Source organism: Orcinus orca, chromosome 10, assembly GCF_937001465.1.
Source record: "Orcinus orca chromosome 10, mOrcOrc1.1, whole genome shotgun sequence".
Lineage (NCBI taxonomy): Eukaryota > Metazoa > Chordata > Mammalia > Artiodactyla > Delphinidae > Orcinus > Orcinus orca.
Genome location: NC_064568.1, coordinates 21,189,425 through 21,208,045, shown reverse-complemented (window position 1 = coordinate 21,208,045; position 18,621 = coordinate 21,189,425). Strand labels below are relative to the sequence as shown.

The 18,621-nt window shown below is 41.5% G+C and overlaps 1 protein-coding gene across 7 annotated transcripts in view; it reads right to left on the bottom strand.

The window, feature by feature from the left end:
• Nucleotides 1-15,792: 15,792 nt before the first annotated feature.
• The window catches only part of FRMD4B (FERM domain containing 4B), a 334,728-nt gene continuing 331,899 nt past the window's right edge, over nucleotides 15,793-18,621 (bottom strand). For all 7 annotated transcript variants that reach the window (XM_033424804.2, XM_033424806.2, XM_033424807.2 and 4 more), the window contains one exon: nucleotides 15,793-17,301. In XM_033424804.2, the coding sequence (XP_033280695.1) occupies nucleotides 17,181-17,301 (121 nt within the window). In that variant the 3' untranslated portion in view covers nucleotides 15,793-17,180. The remainder of the gene's footprint in view (nucleotides 17,302-18,621) is intronic.

The window sequence follows — 18,621 nt, the reverse complement described above, 5'->3', positions numbered from 1 at the left end:
TTGTTTATCTATAAAATGGGAGTGAGTCCCCGGGTGGCCTAGTGGTTAGGATTTGGTGCTTTCACTGCCATGACCTGGGTTCAGTCCCTGAGATGAACTGAGATCCCACAAGTGAGCTCCCGTAAGCCACGCAGTGCAGTCAAAATTAGAACAAGCAAAACTGTAGCTTCTTCAGAGAACTTTAAAAAATAATAATAAAAATAAATAGGGCTTCCCTGGTGGCGCAGTGGTTGAGAGTCCGCCTGCCGATGCAGGGGACACGGGTTCGTGCCCCGGTCTGGGAAGATCCCACATGCCGCGGAGCGGCTGGGCCCGTGAGCCATGGCCGCCGAGCCTGCTCGTCCGGAGCCTGTGCTCTGCAACGGGAGAGGCCACAGCAGTGAGGGGCCCGCGTACCGCAAAAAATAAATAAATAAATAAATAAATAAAATGGGAGTAATGATAGTACTTGCTTCGTGGGTATACTATGAGGATTAAGTGGGACAACACATGCAGAACCTAACTATATGACGAGATGATTAGGTCTTCTCATTATTTCTACTACTAAGACAACCATGTGAGAAAGTGACCCCACTATACCACTTGACATCCAAATAACACGAGCCACAACTTTTTCAGTTATTTACACGTGATCTCAGCGATGGCTCAGACGCGTCATACACATTGACCTTTTTCTTTCTTTCTTTCTTTTTCGGTCGCGCCACCCTGCTTGCAGGATCTCAGTTCCCCGACCAGGATTGAATCCCCGATCCCTGCAGTGGAAGCCCGGCGTCCTAACCATTGGACCGCCAGGAAATTCCCCACATTGACCTTTTTCGATCTCCCAAGTTTAACATGTTATTTAATTTCCAGAACCCATCCCCTTAACCTCCAAAAAAGGAGGAGGGGAAAAAAAAATCTATAGACCCAGCATTTTATATATGCTGTTCCCTGGTCTGAAGGTATCCTTTCCTTCAGATTTGAAGAAAATCATGATTATTTTAGTCTGGTGTGCTTGGATTACAGCAAGATAAAGGATCCATTAGAGTCAGGATGGTTCTGTAGCTATAGTTCCCATTAATTGACTGGTACCCGGCAATGTTAACACCACAAACTGCTTGCTGCTGACTCTGCTCTTGGATGGCGACTATCCAATACTGCCTGATACTTGATGATTATGAAAAAAAAGTCTGTTTTTTTTTATTTAACAAGATAACAGCAATCTTGTATATAAATGCACACACATACACACACAGAATCAGAGGTTACTTCCCTCAGGAAGCCTTCCTTGACTGCACCCTGCCCCCAGCTGGGTTGGTTGCCTCCTCTCTCCATTCTCTGTGTCCCTGATCATATCACTTTGCAATAGATTCCAATGACCTATTAACTTGACTGACTCCCTGATTAGACTGCAAACTTCTAAGGGGTGGAGCCCATGTATGAGACTGCAGTATAAATCGTTATTTATTATTTATAAATAATTCTAGAGCATGTGAAAAACCAAGGAAATAAGAGTACATCCAGGGACTTCCCTGGTGTTAAGAATCCGCCTGCCAATGCACGGGACGTGGGTTCGAGTCCTGGTCTGGGAAGAACCCACATGTTGCAGAACAACTAAGCCTGTGCACCACAACTACTGAGCCTGAGCGACTAGAGCCTGTGCTCTGCAACAAGAGAAGCCACCACAATGAGAAGCCTGCACACTGCAACAAAGAGTAGCCCTGCTCACTGCAACTAGAGAAAACCCATGCACAGCAAGAAGACCCAATGCAGCCATAAATAAACAAATAAATAAACAAATAAATAAAATGAATACATCCAGAGTGTGTCTGCACACACTTGCATGGTGGCATTTCAGAGAATGAGGAGAGAATGGGGGAAGTTTTGAATGGCATGGATGGTGGTCCCTGGAGATGAATTAAAGCAATAGGTGAACTAGAATATGGGGATCTTAAGTGTTCAGACCTGGTGATCTGGACAGTAGAGAACGATTTTCCCCACTTTTTTTTAAATTGTAGGAAAGTGTATTACATAAAATTTGCCATTAAGTATACAGTTCAGTGGCAGTAATTACATTTACAATGCAGTGCAACCATCACCACTATTTCCAAAACTTTTCATCATAGAAACTCTGCAACCATTGAGCAGAAACTCTCCTTCTTCTCTTCACCCAGCCCCTGGAAACCTGGAATTTATGTTCTGCTTCTATGCCTATTCTGGACATCTCATATAAGTGGAATCATATAGTATTTGTCGTTTTTTGCCTGGCTTATTTCATTTAGCATAACGTTTTCAAGGTCCATCCACGTGGCAGCAGGAGGACTGTTATGCGGGGCAGTGGACTAGAGACAGCGGTATCTTGTAAAGATGGTGTTCGGAGGTGCGTATTATTGAGGTGTGGACTTGTCTGTTATTGTGGAGAGGCTTTAATATTTTCTAGCAGCTAGAAACCTAAACATTCACAGTGTTCCAACCAAATTTTGATCAATATATAAAACTTATATCTGTTAGGACTGAGGGCACACATGGTTGATGAAACTTGTCAGACAGTGGCACCTGTTACAGTGACACGGCCAAATGTGGGATAAAACTGCCGGGAGAAAGTGGAGGAGAAGTGAAGGTCAAGTTGGAAGGCAGGTGAAGTGTGTGGTGACTGTGAATGTTTTTAAAGACGAGCATCCTTTTGCGGCGGTACTGCTCATGTGGCAATGATTGCTGGCTTGTTTACTATCTCGTAGAGCCTTTAATGCCTTCTAGTGGCTGTCAGAAACACTCGAACTGGAGAGTGTGCGATGTATGCAAAAGATTTGAGAACCAACACACTTAGGGTCCTAACACACTCACATTTAATTTGTGAACAGTCAACTCTACGTGCCAGAGAGAGACAGAGATAGGAGAATGGAAGAGACAGAAAAAGAAAGGAAAAAATAAGTTGTGCAGGTGATTCTGACTGCCATTTCATTCAATGAGCTTATGCCCCAGAGTGGATATAAGCTGGGAAATATGCATCTGTTTTCTCAGCTTCCAAAGTGTGATCTTTTTGAGCAGAAATGTGCATCTAGGGTTTAAAAATAAGTACCATGTGGTCATGAAAGAGAAGCTACTTCCGCTGGGGCTCAAGTGAAGAAGACGTATTAATGTATTCCAAAATCAGCCAGGTTGCATTGGCTGAAAGATGATGTACATCTCTAACACATTTTCTGGCATCATTTTGACCAGACATAATTCTCACCTTATGGGCTGACTTTAGAAGCTAAATCCCTCCTCTGATTCTACAATCATCTTCGTGATAGGATACGGTGGAAAATCTATAGCATCCTGCAAGCTTTCTTAAATACAGTCGGCAGTGCTATTGAGATTCTGGGGTTGCAAGTAGCAGAAAGTACCTAGAGCTAGCTCAAGCTTGCAAAAAGATAAGGCATTAGCTGAGAGTATTTGATAAAAATCTGCATTTGTATCTGTAGGTTTGAAGAAACAAAGATCACAATGGATGACTTTCAAGAAGATAGTAGACTTTGCTCTTAATGTGTCTCAAGCAGTGATGTTCATCTTATTAAAAATGCAGCTGTATTCAGGAGGTCTGGGAGGGAGCCTGAGAGTGCGTATCATGTAACAAGCTCCCAGGCGTTATTGATGCTGCAGCTCCTCTGACAAACATGTGAGCGGAAAAGTTCAAATGCTGCAATTTTGACAGCATTCATTCTCTGAGGCTTTCACCTTCCAATTCCAAATTCCTCAGAGGGGATGTGATTGCTCTAGCCTGGGTCAGGCACCCTCTACCCCCCGCTGCATCCATCAACTATACCTAAGGGGTCAGGTCAGGAAATGGCAAAGTCACCCCCACCACTAGCATGCAATGAGTGCTTGCTCTAGGTCTGTCGCTGTCTATGCATTTTATAAATTTTATCTCCTTTAATCGAGAGGTCAGCCCTTTGAAGTGAGGGGAAAAAATGAAGGCTTAGAGAAACCAAGTGACTTTCTCAAGGTCACACGGCTAGTAGGCATCAGAGCCAGGCTTTGAACACACACTGCCTGGCTCTAGAGCGCCTGTGTTCTATCGACTTTAAGATTTGGCCATGGGGGTTGGAGTGCCTTGTGAATGTGGGGAGTAGTTCCAAGAGAAAGAAGAATCACTGTCACCTGGGCAGTTAACGCTCAGAAGATTCACTAGAGGGACTTCCCTGGTGGTCCAGTGGTTAAGACTCCGCGCTCCCAATGCAGGCGGCCCGGGGTTTGATCCCAGTCAGGGAACTAGATCCCGCATGCCGCAACTAAGACCTGGCGTTGCCAAATACATAAATAAATATATATTAAAAAAAAAATAAGATTCACTACATAGGCACTACATTAGTGTTTGTGAATCACTATAAAGAGACCAGTTAGGTTACCGAAGTCCTACAGTTTCTTCAGTAAATGATAAATCCAAGTTCAGAAAAAGAACAGAGGTGTTATATCAGAGACCAAAGTACATATACAGCTGACCCTTGAACAAACATGGGTTTGAACTGCGTGCGTCCACTTACATGTGGATTCTTTTTCAATAGTAAATACTACAATACTACATGATCCATGGTTAGTTGAATTTTTGGATGCAAAACCATAGATACAGAGGAACTGCAGAAATGGAGGAACCACATATATAGAGGAAGACCGACTATAAGTTACATGAAGATTTTCAGCTGTGCGAAGCTTGGCGCCCCTCCCCGCCACGTTGTTCAAGGGTCAAATGTAGAACGAATAGCAGATAAAAGCCCAGTCAGAAGGAATGGTTTACTAAGTGTCCATGGACAGATGAATGGATAAAGAAGATGTGGCACACATATACAATGGACTATTAGCCCTAAAAAGGAATGAAATTGAGTTATTTGTAGCGAGGTGAACGGACCTAGAGTCTGTCATACAGTGAAGTCAGAAAAAGAAAAACAAATACCGTATGCTAACACATATATATGGAATCTAAAAAAAAATGGTTCTAGGCTTCCCTGGTGGTGCAGTGGTTCAGAGTCCACCTGCCGATGCGGGGGACACGAGTTCGTGCCCCGGTCTGGGAAGATCCCACATGCCGCGGCGCGGCTGGGCCCGTGAGCCATGGCCGCTGAGCCTGCGCGTCCGGAGCCTGTGCTCCGCAACGGGAGAGGCCACAACAGTGAGAGGCCCGCGTACCGACCCCGCCCCCCCAAAAAAAGTGGTTCTGAAGAACCTAGGCGCAGGAGAGGAATAAAGACGCAGACGTAGAGAATGGACTTGAGGACACGGGGAGGGGGAAGGGTAAGCTGGGACGAAGTGAGAGAGTGGCATGGACATATATACACTACCAAACGTAAAATAGATAGCTAGTGGGAAGCAGCCGCATAGCACAGGGAGATCAGCTCGGTGCTTTGTGACCACCTAGAGGGGTGGGATAGGGAGGGTGGGACACAAGAGGGAGGGGACATGGGGATATATGTATACATATAGCTGATTGACTTTGTTATACAGCAGAAACTAACACACCATTGAAAGCAATTATACTCTAATAAAGATGTTAAAAAAAAAAAAAAGGGATGGTTTAGTTGTCGGCTCTGTTACTTAGTGTGAGCCATGGACAAGAAACACAGGCATGCCCTGGAAAAACGTTAGAAATGCAGGTTCCCAAATCTCAAGCCCGACCTCCTGAATCGGAGCCTGCATGTTAGCAAGGTTCCCAGTGATGCGTAGGGTTTGGGTTCGTCAGTACTACCTGGAATTCCACAAGCAGCTCGGGACCATCGTAGGACTCTCTCTCGGCACACTTGCTTGCAGAAACTACCGTGACAAGTCTATCCCAGGGCCAGGGAGCTGACAAAAGGGCTCCCTCTCTGCAGGCAGGCAGGCAGACTGAGAAAGGGGGAAGAGGATTGCGTGAAGCGGAAGGAGCGGTGGAGAGGCCAGGTGCAGCTCATTGGTCCTCACGCCCCACGCTGCTTGTTAGTATCACCTGAGGACCCTTTAAAAATCAGTGATTGGGTTCACGCTCAGATATAATGATTTAGTTGGTCCATTGTAGGACTGGAGCATCACTACATCTTTGTTTAAAGTTTCCTGGGTGGATGTACCATACAGGGGTCTAGCTGAAGTCGCTGTACAGAAACCCAAGGAGTGGGGAGTGAGTGTACCTTCTCAACAATCACTTTACTTTCAGGTGTGAAATGAGGAGACATTAGCAGAACAGCATAGCCCTTGAATGTGCTTAAGCTGAGGAGCTGGTACAGATGCAGATTCTGACTCAGTAGATCCAGGCTGAACAATGTTCTGTTTTCTCACATGTCAATATCCTGATCTGATTAAGGTATCTTCGATGTCATGATTCAGAGTAACTTTGAATCAGAATTAACCACGCCCCCAATCCTTCCCTCAAGCATCACTGCTGAGTAGAGAGTTATAAATCAGGTAGAACCTGTTAACCTACAATTTTATGTTATTTGAACCTCAAAAATACATCTTTCGGATTCGGGTGATTTTTCTTCTTCATTTGGTATGCGTTATGCATTGAATTGAGCCTCCTAAAAAAACATATGTTGGAGTCCAAACCCCCAATAAGTACCTCAGAATGCAACCTTCCTTGGAAATCGGGTCTTTACAGATGTAGTCAAGGTGAGGTGGGACCTAAAAAAGGGAAATTTGGACGCTGGGACATGCACACAGGGAGAATGTCACGTGAAGATGGAGGCAAGATCAGGGTGACGCTTCTATTGGTACAAGCAAAGGTATGCCCAAGATTGCCAGCAAACCTCCAGAAGCCAGTTGAGATACATGAAAGAGACTGTCCCTCACGTACCTCAGAGCAAAGCAGTCCTGCCCACACATGATCTCAGACTCCACAATTGGGAGCCAATACATTTCTGGTAAGTTCCATAGTTTGTGGTTCTTTGTTTATGGCAGCCCTGGCAAACTAATATAGTATGTAAATACTACACAATTCCACAACTACTTGCTGGACAAGGAATTGGTTTTACAGTCTAAATGGAACACATATTTAAATAAAATATGCCCCTCGATTTCTAAGAGCTCATAGACTAGTAGGGGAGGGGGGTAAGCATAAGTATCCCTGGGAGCGTACACGCACGTACAAACCAGTAACCTGGAAATTGGTGGGTTGTGTGAAGTGTTAGGTATTGCTCTGGGAAGGATCCATTTACCTGGGAGAGATCTAGAAAATTTTCACTGGGTAGGTAGGGTGTGAATTAGAAATTGAAATGGTTGTTCAAGTCATGCAATTTCCTAAAAATCCATTGGCATATTTTAACAATTCACTCTTACATAATTAAAAACCTAATTCCTCAAATACTACTTAAAGTTCAGGTTGGCCTTGAAATATTTTCCCCTTCTCCTTCTGCATGCAGCAACATTATAAGAAGAAATAATTTCTGACAATATATTCAGTTTACTGAGCTCCAAGGAGCTGAAATTTGCTAACGTTTTGGCTCCAGGTGGGCATGATTACCACTGTTTTTAAAGAACAAATTTCTTACGTTCTCAATCATTTTCATTGCACTGTGAATGGAAGCAAATCACTGGGGTTCAGCCTATTGTCCTGCCAAAGGAATAATTTATGTCGCCCAGAACTGGAGATCTCAAAATAACAAATAACATTTGTACGACACGCAACACAGAACATCTAAAGCGTTTTCTTTATTTTATTTCAACTCAGGCTTGTAATTTCTTATCCCAGAGCATCTCATTAAAGGCTAAAAAAGGGCTTTGGTAGAGCCAGATGAAGCTCAAACCGTCCCTTTGCCTTTAAGCCTAAGAGTTTTAGTCAATTTCCTCTATTTTTTATTTTGTTTTTGGCCCTCATTACTCTATTACAGACATTTACTCTTCCTGGTCTGTGCTCAGGTACAGACATGGCAGGCTTAATCCAGCAGCTCTATTGCATTTTGAAATTCTGTATTAAAATGTCTGGTTGCCTTGGTGATGGGGCAGGGAGGAGGGTTGTCAGATAAAATAAAGGACATGTATGAGACATACACATACTAAAATTTGTTTTTCTCAACTTCTAATTTCACTGGGCATCCTTTACTTTTATTCGGTAAATCTGGCGATTCTACACACAGTACCCTGGGGTAGAAAAATGTTAGCCTGCATCCCTTTGTGAAAGGGAACAGAGAAAGAGCAAGGCGTGAGCTTTACAATCGTTCCAATCTGCGGTAGATTTCTGGCCCTATATCAATACTTGGTTATGTGGCCCTGGGCAGTGTATCTGAGCAGTTCCTCTGGGTTTCCTTTCTCTCTTCTGTAAAATGGATATATTTAACACTTGCCTTCTCTGGTTTTTAGGATGACGTATGAGCACATAGCTAAGCTATGTTAGAGCCTGAGGCAAAAGGAATAATCAGTAATACTGATTATTATACTTATTTAAAATTTCGATATTTTGTTCATCATGGATTTTTTTTTTTGCCTACGTTTTGATTATTTTTAAAAGACTTCATTAAAATGTTATTTATCTTGTCAACTGGGTTTTCTGGTGCCCCCTTACATTTTGCACCTGAGCAAGTACCTCACTCACTTCACTCTAATCCCATGGCACTCACTGAATGTTAAATATTATTGATATTTACTATTTTAATTTTATTAATAAAGTTTATAGTAATATTAAATATTATTAATAACAACTCTCTTGTATTCCACTTCTTTGCAGTGTCCCATTAGAAACAATAATGACAACAAACATTGATAAGGGCTAACTGTGCCCAGGCACCGTGCTAGCCTCCCTATGTTCATGGTTTTACTGAATCCTTAAAATTCTGTGAGATTGGTGCAATTATTATTTCTATTTTATAGAAAAATGATATTTTAAAAAACGTACACAGCTTCCCCAAGAAGACATAGCTAATAAATCAAATTGTTGGGCATTTGAAATTGAGTGTTTTTTTTTGAAGAGCCTCTGAAACTTGTTTGTACTTCCATGTTTGAATTCAGTATCCCGAGGTGGCGGATCAAAAACCTCCTGCCTGCAATAACCTAAGCAGAGCTTTAGGTGTCCTCATTGACCCATTTTGTAAGCACTTGTTTTCTAGGCCAGAGAAAACTGAGGAAAGGTTTTCTCAGGGGTGCCCTTCCAGAAGAGCTTCAACACATCCTGTGCATGTTTACAGACCGAACTGGGCTAACCTGGAAGGTTTCTGATCTGAAGAAAGGCTCTGGATTGAGCAGGGCCAACCTCTGCCAGCCCGGGAAGGGTGTAAGACCTATCTCCCTAGCATACCATCTCCAAAAGCTTCCTAAGAGTCTCTTATAGTCCCACCTGCCCTTGGACAGAGCCCTGGCAAGTCAGGTTGCCAGGTGCAGGTGTCCTGTATCTATGGGACAATGGTTTTGTTTGGTGTCTCTCACTGATTTTTTTCCAGGATGCCCCGAATGTCCTGTATCCAGCTTTTTTTTGTTTGTTTTTTTCCAATAAATTACAAAAATTTAACATTAGAGCTATTTTACAAATTGAACTGGGCATCCTGCACTTTCATTTGCTAAATCTGGCCACCCTACTGTCTGGCTTGTTTGCATTCTCATGCATATGGAAAGGGCCAAGCCCAGGTGAAGCAGCCAGGGCACCCAATTTCAGAAGGCGCTCAGTCTCAGTCTCTTGTAAGCGCACGCTGCCCAGTCCTGGCCTTGCAGGAGAGCTCTGGTTGAAAGGTCAGGAAAACACCTTAATCCGTTTGATTTCTCAGGTTAATATTGTGCAGCCTCCCTCCATGGTGGACTCCAGAGGGGCACGAATTGATCACTTACAAAACTTCTCTTGAATGCATTTGTTAATTGCTATCCAGGTCTGGGTACTTTCTTGGTATGTGACTTGGTCAAACTACTCAACTTCCTCGAGCTTTTGTTTGGGATTAATAATTGCAAACTTGCTGTGAGGATTAAATAAGAAAAAGAAACATTCCAAATGCCCACGACAGTACCTGAGACATATGATGAGTTGTTTCAATAATGTTGTCATTGCAGGGGCTAAACTAAAGCAGTGCAAATCCTCAGAACCCCAACTTTCTAGATCTCCTTTAACGCTCAACGTCACTTACCACCTTCTTAGGGAATAATTTATATTGTGAAGTATCTGCTGGGGATCACATGCTGTGCCCAGCTGTTTAAGTGCATTTTTTTGTTCAGCATACAAAATACCCTGGTGTGATGTGTCCTAAAGAGGAAACTGAGGCCCAGGGAGGTTAGGAAACGTACCCTAGTTCATACAACCAGAGAGCCGTGGGGCTGGGATTGACTCCAAGCCTGGCGGCCTGTCTCCAGATCTGCCTGATTTTAAAGCCCATACATTTAACCACTGCTTTATGAAGATGGTGATGTCTGCCCAGAGACACACTAGCAACTCCCAGAAAGGCTCCTTCCGTGGTAATTGAAGGGCTGCTGGGAATGTCCTTCTCAGTTTGGGGCTGCCAGTCTCCCTGATGAGATCTTTCTCACTCTGGCTTCCCAATCTTTGATCTCCTTATGCAACCATTTTCTCCTGAAATTGAGGAGAGGACAGCATAAAGAATGGTTTTCCAGGAAAAGTTCTGTGTTTGTGTTGGGAGAGAACAACGGTTGGGAGGCTACAAAGCTAGTCTAATTCATAGGACTTTCCAGGGCATCCCTCAAATGCTTTTGCTCTTTTCTGCCACCCTTTTTGCAAAGGTAATTCCTGCCCAGTTTGCTATTAACTAGACCTTCATTAGGAATATCTGCACGCCACACCCTGATCAGAAGTCTCTGAATTGCACATCTTGAAAACTCATGAACTGCAGACTGTCCTGGACTGTTCTTTGCCCTGTTTATTTTAACCATGCCAATCTGATTTCCATCCCTCCCATTGGCCTTTCCTCTTTCTCCTCCCCAGGCTGACTCCTGTTTGCTCCTTCTCTTACCTTTTCATTTCCTTTGGTTTCCATTGAAGGGAGGTGCTTGGTGAGCAATTGCTGTTTATAATATCATGGTAATGGATAGCATGAGATTTGGAGTCAGACAGACGTAGGTTTGAATTTTAGCTTTACAACTTACTTGCTGCATGGTCATGCCACCAAGGCCACAGTAACCGTCCTGAGCCTCTTTATATCCTTTGTTTCTTTTTTTTGTGGGGGAGGGGGCCATGCCGAGCGGCTTGCGGGATTCTTAGTTCCCTGACCAGGGATTGAACCCACGCCCTTGGCAGTGAAAGTGCAGAGTCCTAACCACTGGACTACCAGGGAACTCCTTTATATCCTTTTCTGGGATAAGACCACCTCTGTCATACAGTTGAAGGATTAAATGAAGTAATGTATGTTTAGCACTTAGCCCATTGTTGCAACTATAACAAGAGCTCAAAAATGACAGCTTTCTTTATTACTTATATTTCCTTAATTCTGGAATAATCTGTCCTCCTATTGTTTCAGTTTCTAAAACTGGCTAAGCTTCTCCTGGCTTTTAGGGCCATGGCAAATGCCATAATGCCATTCTCTAAGCCCTAGGAGAGCTGCTTTTCCTTCTTGCTTAACTGGATCTTTTCTTACCAATCCCTAAGTCAGGCTTCAGCATCACTGCCAGAAAGGTCCCATTGTGTCCCACAAACCTAAGGTATTATCCACGTCCCCTTTCTTCTCACCACTCTTGGCCCCCATAGGACTAGTGATCATTTTAAGTTACTCCAACTGCTCACTTCTGTTTCTCCCTCATTGCACTGTAAGCTTCAGGAAGACATTGTATTTTCACTGCCTAGAGCAGCGACTGACACATAGTTGGTGTCTTAATAGTTGTTGGATATGTGGTTTTTCAAGTTACATAAATCTCTCCCCCACCCTCAGAAAACAATTATCTCCTTCACTTCCCCCTTCCTCCCTCCAAAATTGAGAAATCTCTGCTTTAAATACCAGAAAGCAGCCCACACAAGCATCAAGCCCATAGGGGTTGTCGTAACACCTTTTCCTAGATACGTCACCCGGGGCTTCTCAGTGGGGTATTTTGGGCAGGTTGGATAAAACAACTGTTTGTTGTGTTGGATCATCCCATGCCTTTGCAGTATGTTTAATGTCCCTGGTTTCTAAATGCCAGCAGTACTTCCAAATCATTAGGAGATTCCAAAACACAGCAACACATTTCCAAATGCCTCAGTTGGAAATCACAAAACTTCTAAGCCTTGGGCACTTCATGAATATTATAAGTATTCAAGAAAAGATCATTATCGGAAACTCATAAGTTAGGTCGACTCCCATCCCCTCCCAGGTCCCAGGATACGGTCCTTGTCAAGGCTGCTGCTATCCGAAAGCAAAAGGAAATGGCGAGAATGTGTTTGTACGTGTGTTAGTGTTAAGAACAGCACTCAGGTAAGTATCACCATCACAGAGCTCATGCATATTTCCTATTTTCTTTTGCAGGGAAGATAGACTCGCTCAATGAATCACACAAGGTAGAAGAGGATGGAAGTGTACTAATGACATTCTGGAAGTGGGCTCAGGTTCTAACAGAGTATTACTCTAAAGAGTATTTCTCTTTAGAGTAATCTCTAAAGAGTATTACTCTTTAGAGATTACTCTAAAGAGAAATACTCTTTAGAGATTACTCTAAAGAGTAATCTCAGATTTACTCTTTCCAAAGAGAATCAAAGAGCTTAGGCCACAAGCACAGACATCTCATAGAGCTGAATCCTGACAGGAGTCCTCAGGGCATGGGTGGAATAGCATATAAACTTCATGTCATCATACTGCCCCGAGCAATCAGAAATGGGGAAGGGTCAATAGATATTTTCAGTACTCCTGATCAATATTTAGTTCATTATCATTATCTGTGGTGGTAACAAGTCTGTTCGCTGGCATGGGACATTTCATTGACTAGAAAACAATTTAAGAAATGTACTTGGTCTACTGATGAGCTCATAGAGCAATAAATAATGGAACCTCGTGGGCAACCATGTAAGACTACGTAGTACCCTAAATAAGGGTTATCTTGACCTGTGTTTGGACTGAAGCCCGCTTCTCTGCCTTTCTGCCACAGGTAAATGAAAGAAAACCGGGCCTATTATCTTTAATAAGTTATGAACAAGGGAATCTGAGCTTAGCACATATCCACTCAATTTTCATTAACGTATTTTTTAAAAATCCTGTTTGCTCCCCTCACTGTGGAGACACTGTTCGTGGAACAACAAGGTGGTAGCAGTTTATGAGTTGCAGTGTGACAAGTCAGGATCTATTTCCTGCTTTTCTCTCAATAGCTATAGGACTTGGCAAATTACTTGAGTTTTCTAATTCTCAGATTCTGTAAAATGGAGATATAATAGCACTATGTACCTCACTGGGCTGTTGTGAGGATGACATGAGCAAACATATTTTTGCAGAGGGACATACCTTTCTTTTTCCTGCTCCATGTGGCACAAGGAAGAGGAGGCAGAGGAGTAGAAAAGACCTATGGAAATCCAGAGGAGGGCATAGGAATGGAGTTAGAAACATGGGGGATGAAGGGCCCAATAAACTTTGTGCTGAAAGGTGAGTTAAGTTTTGCATCATCTTCCGGACTCCATATATGTGTTAAAAGACTTTTCTCTCTGGAAATGGACTGCATTTTGTGAGATCATAGAGCACTATGATGACTTGCCTTATTTTTTTTTAATTAGTTAATTTTATTTTATTTATTCTTGGCTGCATTGGGTCTTCATTGCTGCGTGCCGGCTTTCTCCACCTGCGTGGAGCAGAGGCTACCCTTTGTTGCGGTGTGCGGCTCCTCATTGCAGTGGCTTCTCTTGTTGTGGAGAGCGGGCTCTAGGTGCGCGGGCTTCCGTAGTTGTGGCGCGCGGGCTCAGTAGTTGTGGCTCGTGGGTTCTAGAGCACAGGCTCAGCAGTTGTGGCACATGGGCTTAGTTGCTCCTCGGCATGTAGGATCTTCCCGGACCAGGGCTCGAACCGGTGTCCCCCACATTGGTAGGCGGATTCTTAACCACTGCACCACCAGGGAAGCCTGACTTGCCTTATTAGTAAGTGTGGAGGTAGGACTTCCTTTGATAGAACTCCAGATCAGTGTTACTCAAGGGGTAATCTAGAAACTCTGTTACTAGAACTTGGGACAAGCTAAGAACAGAAATTTTAAGTCAGTGTTTAAAAACTTGGATTGAAACGTGACAGAGTAGTTTTATGTCTGATGAATCTAATAATAAATACGAATGTATACTTTTGTATCTCTTATTTCATCTCTCTAGTAATAGATATTCTCTAAATTTTTTTCCCTTAGTAATTCACTTTATTTCACTTTACAGAATATAGGCCCACAATGACTGAAATTTTTAAAAACAGGATTTTCTCCACTGACAGTTTAGAAAAAACATCAAAACTTTTCTACACTACCAAAGAAGGTCGTTATTCTAATTCTGAAAGCTCTTAAAGACTGGTGTTTGAAGCTTTGTTCCTAAGAACAGTCTTTAATAGTTCAAAACAATTCTGGAATCTTTAGTGCTTAACATTAAGCTTTTATGAATACAAGGAAGAATCTTGAATAATTTTCTCAAATATAGAAAAAAAATTAAACATCCAGGAAGGTGAGGCAATTTTTTCAATCCACCTTGTAAAACATACATCTTTATGAGGTAGATCAATATACACTGACAAAGGGTGAGGCCCAAGAGGTTTTGGTGAGAAAATAAGTTGTAAAACTGTACTTGTAATATGATGCTGTTTTTTAAAAAATTACTATAGGCATAGGAAAAAATCTGAACTGTTATACAATAAATTAACAATTTATCTGGTAATGTTAGGCTTATAGGGCACAACTATGTTTTTATGTTGTATATTTTCTTCATGTTTGAAATTAAAATGAGTATATATTTTGTAATAAAAAATTAAAATGAGTATATGATATTTTGTAATAAAAACATCAATTTGACATGTTAAAAAATTTATCTCTGTCACTTTATAGTTATTAATAAGCATATCAATAATGTGGTTGAGAAATGTCTTCCAAAAAAGGTGAGGGGAAAATCATTTAGCAGCCCCACTGTGCTTCCATTTCTATACCTTCTTTTTCCATTTGGGAGCCAAGTTTTGTCTGTTTTTTCAAGGTACACCTGCAATTCTGAGCATACCATTTCTTGAACAGGAAAAGGTTATTTCCATGTAAGGTACTTGCACAGAAATACTAATCTCCCTATATTTCACTTCCCACTCACCTCTCCCCGCTGTCCGGGATTAAAAGATGTCAGATGAAATATATCCTTGAATTTAAAAGACCTGTTTGCCAGTCGGAAAAACTAGAATGAATGACTTGTTACAAATAAACAACATTAGTAAGATTAGGAAGCCTACATTGGTTATCCTCCATGAGGTAATAAACTACCGTATTTCACCAATTCTAAGACAATTTCATTCTAAGACACAGTGTTACGTTATGTCTCACTAAGAAAAAAAACCCGAAAACACTGCCAATTCAACTATAACACGTCAGCAATCAAAAGATGCATCCTGATTTCAGGGATATAAGTATGAAAAAGTGGGCATCTTGGAATCAATAAAATATGGCAATACCATAACTAAAAATCTACAATCTTGTCCAACCTGATTACTTGAAGTAGAGTACCTTCAGCTGGTTTGTATGAACCCTGGACATAAATGGAAGGAAGGATACATAAACATTTTCAGTAGCACACCTTTCATTTATTGACCTATGTAAAAAAAATAATAGGTCTAAAAAAGTCAGAACAGTAAAAGAATATGCAAAAGGGTATATCTGTTTCTAGAAGGCTATACAAATATGCAAAAAGGAATAAGTTATTTTTTTGCATGTCTTTTTGTTTTCCAAATTATTTTCCCTCAAACTTCATTTTCAATGATACAAATGACTAAGGACCAGTTTAACAAATCAACTTTATGTATATATTACATGCTTTGGAATATAGATAGAAAATGTTCCCCAAAAGTTGTTCAGAAACTTCTCTATTCACAATATGAACAAGAAAACTGTATAAAAGAGGGGGAAGGAGCACCTTTTATGGAATTCTGAAGCAGAGTAAAGATGAAAAAAAAAGATCCATTTAGAATATGGAAATATTTCTTAAAAAAAAAAAACCAACCCAAAATATCCAACGATAAACCATAGCGAATTATTTCTTCCAAGGAAAGTATGAGGTAGTTTTAGCCTCATAATTAAATTTACGGCAGCTTGGAAGGTTTTCGTTTTTGTTTTTAATGACTAATTTTGCTTTTGTCACTTGGTGACTTAGAACTACCTGGGGAATCCAGACAATATGCTTACTCTTCAAATGTTCACAATTTTAAGGCACGCAATTCATCTAAAATGATGTGGTGTTCGTGGTTTTTTTCCTTTATATTGTGTTGGGTTCTTGCTGTATCACCTTAAAATACTTTTTCAAACTCTTGGTTATAAAAACTTTCCATATCAAGTCTGCCATTGCAATGACAGCTGCGTTGGAGAGTTACCAGCCTTGAACAATAGCTCATCATGCCACTGGAGTAGAAAGAAAAAAGGAACTCAATGATAGTGTACCTTAGAAAATTCTCCAAGCAGAGTTTGTCAGTTACGCGGTGGGCTGCTTCATTTTTCCCCAATCTGCTACCATGAAGTTATATTACAGGATGCTACAGCCATAAGTCTTTCCAGAACCCATTTTATGGTGCTTATGAAAACCATCACTCTTGATAATAGCCTAAAAACATTTACACTCATTCAGGAATTCATGAAAAATCCAGCTTCTCTTCAAGTAGTTTTCTAATACTGTCTAAATTGTTCATGTCCGGGTAGACGTAGTATGTAACTCTTCACCAGCTCACGAATTCAAACTTTCCGATGGTGAGCAGTGACGAGCTTCTGGCTTCCCTTCTCTCATCATTCTGAATTGTGCTCTGAAATTTCCCCTGTCCTTCTTTCCTGTTGGAGACCCTGAACGCACTTTTCACAGTTTTGAGGTCTGCCTTCAACAACTTTTGTTCTCTTAAAAAGCGCTTGCTCTTGGTAAAGGCTGAGTCCTCCTTGGCAATGGTTCACATGTGGTCTTGACCTTGCTGTTAGGTTAGCACCTAGACTTGGAAAGGTGGGTTGTTGTTCAGGGGTTTTGTGTGGCTTAGTGTGTGATTCACTTCCGGGGTCACGGGAGTCCTCTCTTCCACCTTGGATGCCTTTAGGTTTCTATAGCCAACAGCCTTCTGGGAAGACGAACACATTTTGCAAGGCACACTAGTGTGAGAATGCAGTGCTCGGTCAAGAGGCTCAACTGCAGTTCAGACTAATGTTCCAGGCTTTGAGTCTTCGTGCCAAAAGAGCCTCTGCTCACTATTCTCCAGGCTGTCTTCCAGCAGGTTTCCCTCTGTATTGTCCAGTTGACCGGTCTCTGTGTATGGTCTATGGAAGGAAACCAGAAAAGTTACAACTTGTTGTCATTTTTGTTCCCAGGGTACAAAGATTACTACACTCAAAGAAGTTAGTAGAAAACACCGTTAAGAAAAGTATCCAAAACTTGGAAATAAAGGCAAGGGATGGCTGTGTGTTTTTTCAAGGTCATACTGGAACATGGTCTAACAGGCCCATGCAAGGAGTATTTACTTCTCCTGAGAGATAGACTTTTGTCTAAGTTACATTTACCATGGATGAGGACCCAGACTGTGTTAAGTTACATGTTAACTTGGGGGTTTTTGTTTGGAAGAAATACAAACAACTTCTGTCTAGTAGAAAGATTACGGTCATAGTTTTATTGCCCTGTAGGATATTAACTGGTTTTGTATTGAATTGAGTAGTCTCATCTCAGTACTCTCCCTTTCAGTGTGTGGGATTCAGTCTCTTGAATTATCTGGGAACCAGCTTTAGCATTCTGTTAGTTCTCTCATGAATGAGTTAACTAAATCTTCGACATATGCTCATTTTAGGTCTGTGTGAGAGTTGTATTTTTGACTTTTGAAGTGTTTTTGACAGCTAGACGTTAAGCAGTCTTCAAATTAAGGGAAATATACTAGATGTTTTTCTTTGAAACAAAGGAATATACTTAAAGGGAGGCGAGGGTACCTTGGGACATATTTTACATCCTTAGGGTGTATGGGTCAAGTGTAAATTGGAAACAGCATCACATAAAACAATCACAGGCCCATTTGGAAAGTACATCCAAAAGAAGGCATCGTGTTATACAGACCACTCCAAAAAGCAAAACCTCATTCCTGTAATAGTAGGTTAGAATAGGTTAGATAGTTAGTAGCTTTCTTTTTATTTTAAACTCCAATGTCTTTTAGTACAGGTGAATAAAAAGTCCTCCGGAAAAGAGCTTTGGAAGTAAACACTACGCAAAACCAGATATTTAGTGTTTTTTTCTAATATAAAAACAAAAGCAGATTTCTGTAACTTCACACATCAGTCAGAACAAGCAAGGCTGCTGCTAGGCAAGAAGCGACACACCGATCTGAGGGACTGTACTTACTACAGCTGGCTACACTTAAAAGAGAATTGAAAACTGATCTCATTTCTGGAGACACAACCATTCTCCGAGACAGAAGCCCTTGGTTCTGCCTAGTAACAAGGAGTGTTCAATAAGGAAGAGGATAGGAAATGGAAAACAGGAAGTAAAAGAAAAAAAGTTATTTGAAAACACAGTTTGCAGCAGCAGAGCCAGGAATTTGACTATATTACATACGAGGTAGCAGAAGAGACTTCAACATTTCTAATTTTAGAAAGTTT